Raw genomic sequence first — 4,756 nt, forward strand, 5'->3', positions numbered from 1 at the left:
GGGGGGGGGGGGGAATGAGCCAGCCTCAGGGGAGGAGCCTTAAAGAGCCCAAGGCCCGCGGAGCCGGTTGTAGAGGCACCAGTGCTTGGGCAGGCCCACATTAGAAATTTTATTCTCTGGAGGCTGGGGCGGACGGAGAGCAGGTTTGAGTTCACCCCTTCTCTGGCTCATCCTGGTCCTCCTCTATTGGATACCCCGGCCTTTGAATCTGGTCTGAATGCCTCTTGTTTGATGACCGCGAGGAACCACGACGACTGAACATAGATAGCCGCCTCCATAGCACGGTGATCAGAAGACTTTCATTAGACTTGGGATTCTGGCGGCCTGGGGAATCCAAATCGGTTTCTGACGTGCCTACGGGGCTGAGGCTAAGCTTAGCCCCACCCTACCCGATCCAACCTCCTTAGTGGGCCCTAAGGGGCACCCCCAGCTCTAATCCCACCTTCCCCAACTTCATCCGACCCGCCATCCTTTCCCTGATCATCCGAGGTCTGAAAATCCTTGTTTTGGCAGCAGCCCATGGCCCCGCGCGGCAAGGTGCTGGCAAGGTGCTACTCGCGCTACCCTCGCCAGCCTCCCTGGCTCCGGGGCCGCTTTTGTGACGTCAGATATCCCACTGCCTCAGCTCAGGAAGCCCCCACCCCAAGCCACCCCTCTAACTTCTCCTATCACAAAAGGTTCAGATCACAAAAGGTGGGAGTTGAGCTGTTTATTTACAAAATGGGCACGGGGTTTTCAGGGGCTAATGGACTTCTGCTGCTTCTTTTTTCTCTGTTTGGTTTGGAGAGCTCCTTGGGTCTGGTTCTGATCAGGTAGTTTTCCTCTTAGCAGCTGCCTCCAAGGATGCCCAAAGTTCATCTGTCTCTGTGTCTTCTGAAGGTACCTTGTTGATCTCTTGAGGCTCTTGGGGCTCATCCTGGTGAGTCGAAAGAAAGCTCAGGGGTCAAAAAACAGGGAAGCTCTAGCTGGGAATCAATTCCTCTGGGCACCAACACCACCTATATCTCCCAGAAACCACTGTCACCATGCTCTGCAGTGTATCACCCTTTATGATAACCCTGTCAGAATTGTAACTGTTAACACCCCACAGAGAGAAATTGAGTGGCATAGCAGTCCTAGATCTGTGTTCCAGCTGCCTTCTTTTTCCTTTCCATAGGGAAATCCTCACATCCATGCCCTTAGCTCCTACTTTCCCAGACCGGACTGCTCACCTCCCAGGTATCCCTGCCAGACAAGAGGAGGCAATTCAGTCGAGACTTCAGATAAACCTGCAAAAAGAGGAGGGACCTTGTAGGGCCCGGGCAGGCTGAAATACATAGAAGCATCAAGGGGTGAGGGCCAGAAAGTTTGAGCTCCCACCTTATGCTCCAGGCCTCGTGGATTCCGGATCCTGTGTATCCTCAGGACTCTGTCTAAGCCACAAGAGGCTAGTAGGGGCTTTGAAGGGTGGCACTGCAACCCACGGACACTGCCTGCCAGTCCCTTCAGACAGCCCAGTAGGCGCCCTAAAGAAAGCAATGGCATTGGTGCTAGCTCGCCAGCTAACCACCGTTTATTCAGTGTTTACTGTTCAGACCACTTTCTATTTTAACGTTTAATCCTCAATATAACCAAGAGTTACCAATAATATTTCTATTTTACAGGTGAGGAAACTAGGGCACAGGAAGTTAAGTAATTAGTTCAAGGTCATACAGCTTTTGTTGAAACACCATGTGAATCCAGGCAATCTGATGTCTCCATGAGGGTGCAATGAATCCCTATACTACCTGTTAGAGGGAACCCTGACTTTTTCCCTTCCCCCAAATCCCCTAGTCCACTCACCTTGTCGAAAGTCAATTTCTGCCAGTTGCCCATGAGTGTTCCCTACAATAACAGAGCTGAGAAGACCAGAGGCAAGGGGTCAATAGGAATCTCTTGAATCCTTCCCAAGCCCCACTCCAACCCCTCTAATCACTCACTTGTCCCCAGGAGTGAGAGTCATGGCTGTCAGTGGGTACTCGCCATACGTGGTCTCTAGAACTGGCCGGCGCTGGGGAGAGGCTGGATCATAGACTCGGACCTAGAGAGGAAAACTGAGGCATCACAAAAGCATCCTTGCCCTGCATACTGCCTCCTGGCATCTCTGTATGCTCATCCTTTCTTCTGAGCACTGCTTTCTTGTTCCTGACCCACCCTCAGAGAAATGTTCTCATTGGAAACACAAATCTGAGTGTTGCTGGGGTGAGCAGAGCTGCTCAGGAGCATGAATGGATAGGGATAATGGGGAGAGGTCCTCCACAACAGGGAATGTGAGCATTCTGTCCCTCCATTCTCCCATCTAGGAGTGGAGGAATGGAAAAGCAAGTTGGTCCAATAATCAGAGGGAGCTGAATTTCAAGCAGACATTTAGCATGAATGAGGGAGGAGCAAGGAAGTCCCCGTAAGTAGATTAAGCAGAAGTATGTCATCAAGATCATTCCTAAGTTTCAAATAGTGACCCAGTGCTCCCTGGGTTTCAGGGCTTCAAATGAGACAAGCCATAAAGATCCCTAATAGAGCCTTTCAAGCAAAGCTGAGGAGCTAAGGCAGGAGAGGGGAGGGCAGGCCTGTGTCCCAAAGCAAATCAGAGAAGCTTTGGGACCAGAATTCTCTTTTTTGACACCCAGCCCAATGTCCATCCTTGACACTTGTGCCCTGTGGAACCCACTGTGAAGGGGACACTCCCTTCTCTTTCACATGGGAGAAATAGAGCTGTGGTTGAGCACATTCATCCTAGAATGCAGTAAAGGAAGGCCACAGGCTAGCACCAAGGCTCAGATGGATGGGGAGGTGTACACTCTCTTGAGAGCTCCGGAGGGAAGGACTGAGAAGTGGCTGTGCCACACCACAGCAGCCCATTTTGCCCATAGTAGCTGTTTTATTAAGAAGCTGCCTCAGCCCAGGTATGGGCAGGGATGAAATGGTGCCTCACCTGGTGGTACCCTGTGCATGTAATGAGCTTCTGTGATCCAGGGAGGAACTGTATATCCTGGTCCCAGATGGGAACCCGAAGGTCTAGCCAGTCATTCCGCACCTGGTGTTAAAGGTGAACAGGGGATAGGATGGAGGTAGGTTCGAAGTGCTACCAGTTTTAGCCCTCCTTTATCATCCCCTAAAGTCCATCTGGTCTCTGATCAGTAAGTAGCTTCAGATTCCCTATCCCATCACTCACATTCTTGGCCCTGAACACAGGCTCCTCAGATCCCTGCAGGTCCCACACCTTCAAAGCATTCTCCTTCCCACCTGTGGCAACTATATGGGGTCGTGCTGGGTCTTGGCGCATCCTACAAACCCCAGGACCAACCCTCAATTCCAGAAGCTGAAAAGAATGAGAGATGAGTCAGTTCCAGAGTTCTTAATCTTTCCTCCCCCAAATCCCTCATTAGGCTCCTAATGCTAACTTTCACCCTCCACAACCATCAGAGTAGGGAACCTTACTGGGTCAGAGGATGCTTCCTTATCATTGTCACGCCAGACTCTAAGTATGCCAGAATCTACACACGTGATGAGGGTGCTGCAAACAGGGAAGATACAGTTGGGATTTAAAAAAAAAAATGTGTTCTCCAGGCCCCAGCTGACACACCTCTAAATTCCTGTTAACTAGACCCCATCCTAACAGCCCAGTTTATATGCTTCACATATGCCAGGCAAGCACTCCACCACTGAGCTACAGCCCCAGCCCCCAACCTCAAGATACCTGGGGTCTATGCAGGACCTAACAGCATCCAGTTTACCTGTCAACTCAATTTAGTCAACAGGCAGGAGGTTACCAGTTTTATGAGGAAACTGGAGGCTCTGAGAACTTAAAACATTTGCCACTCAGCTAGGACTGAAAATCAGATCCAGACCTGGAAATCAAATTTGTGATACTTCAAAGCAGAGTTCTTTTCCTATTCCTCAGCTAAGTTGGGGTACCTGGCCTTTATGGTCTTCCTGATTCTTGAGTTGGTTCCTAATGGAGTTGGAGTGGGAGTGGGGTAGGTTCAGGATCATTATCTCAGAAAGGACTGAAACAAGACTCATCCAGTGGTCAACCATTGAGCTACCCCAGGTTCTATTCTTTGTGTGTGTGTGTGTGTGTGTGTGTGTAGTTGTAGATGGATAGCATGCCTTTATTCTATTTTTATGCAGTACTAAGGATTGAACCCAGTGCCTCACATATGCCAGGCAAGTGCTCCATCACTAAGCTACAGTCCCAGCCCCCAGGTTCTATTCTTGAGTTCCCTGTTTTTTGGGTTCTAATGTCAGCCTCTCCCTCAAAATATCTCTCCCAAGAAACCCAAGGTATTCTCTTCCCAGTATCCACACAGCCTCGGCCTACATTCATCTTCATATCTGCCCACCCTCTCTTCCTGGGTTCAGGCTCTGTATTATTTGCCTGAGCCCTGGCAAGAGTCTCCTAATTGCTTTCTCCAGTCCTCTACATTCCTACAGGCTCTTAGCTCCACAGCATTTCCCACTCAAAGCCCAATAATTCCCACCATCTACAAAATGAAACTGCAAATCTCTCAACCTAACACTTAATACATTTAAAATACATTTAAAGCCAGTCATGGTGGTACACGCCTGTAGTCCCAGCAGTTTAAGAGATTGAGGCAGGAGGATCACCAATTCAAAGCCAGCCTCAGCAAAAGCAAGATGCTCAGTGAGACCCTGTCTCTAAATAAAATACAAAATAGGGCTGGGGATGTGGCTCAGTGGTTGAGTGTCCTGGAGTTTGATCCCTGATACCGACCAC

General features: G+C 49.7%; 2 protein-coding genes across 6 annotated transcripts in view; both read right to left on the reverse strand.

Moving 5' to 3' along the window:
- Positions 1-151: 151 nt before the first annotated feature.
- Tex54 (testis expressed 54) lies at positions 152-521 on the reverse strand. The gene is made up of 2 exons (XM_048789032.1): positions 443-521; positions 152-345 (listed from the first exon to the last, which is right to left on the reverse strand). The coding sequence occupies exons 1-2, from the start codon at positions 519-521 to the stop codon at positions 152-154; spliced, it is 273 nt and encodes a 90-aa protein (XP_048644989.1).
- Positions 522-694: 173 nt separating this feature from the next.
- The window catches only part of Wdr74 (WD repeat domain 74), a 5,146-nt gene continuing 1,084 nt past the window's right edge, over positions 695-4,756 (reverse strand). For 2 of the 5 annotated variants that reach the window (XM_015478119.2, XM_048789028.1), the window contains 8 exons: positions 3,457-3,532; positions 3,191-3,337; positions 2,951-3,052; positions 1,959-2,059; positions 1,822-1,877; positions 1,360-1,505; positions 1,212-1,268; positions 695-916 (listed from right to left, as the gene is read on the reverse strand). In XM_015478119.2, the coding sequence (XP_015333605.1) occupies positions 809-916; positions 1,212-1,268; positions 1,360-1,505; positions 1,822-1,877; positions 1,959-2,059; positions 2,951-3,052; positions 3,191-3,337; positions 3,457-3,532 (793 nt within the window). In that variant the 3' untranslated portion in view covers positions 695-808. The remainder of the gene's footprint in view (positions 917-1,211; positions 1,269-1,359; positions 1,506-1,821; positions 1,878-1,958; positions 2,060-2,950; positions 3,053-3,190; positions 3,338-3,456; positions 3,533-4,756) is intronic. The other 3 variants (XM_048789026.1, XM_048789027.1, XM_048789025.1) reach the window with 2 other exon arrangements.

Source organism: Marmota marmota, unplaced genomic scaffold, assembly GCF_001458135.2.
Source record: "Marmota marmota marmota unplaced genomic scaffold, marMar, whole genome shotgun sequence".
Taxonomy (NCBI): domain Eukaryota; kingdom Metazoa; phylum Chordata; class Mammalia; order Rodentia; family Sciuridae; genus Marmota; species Marmota marmota.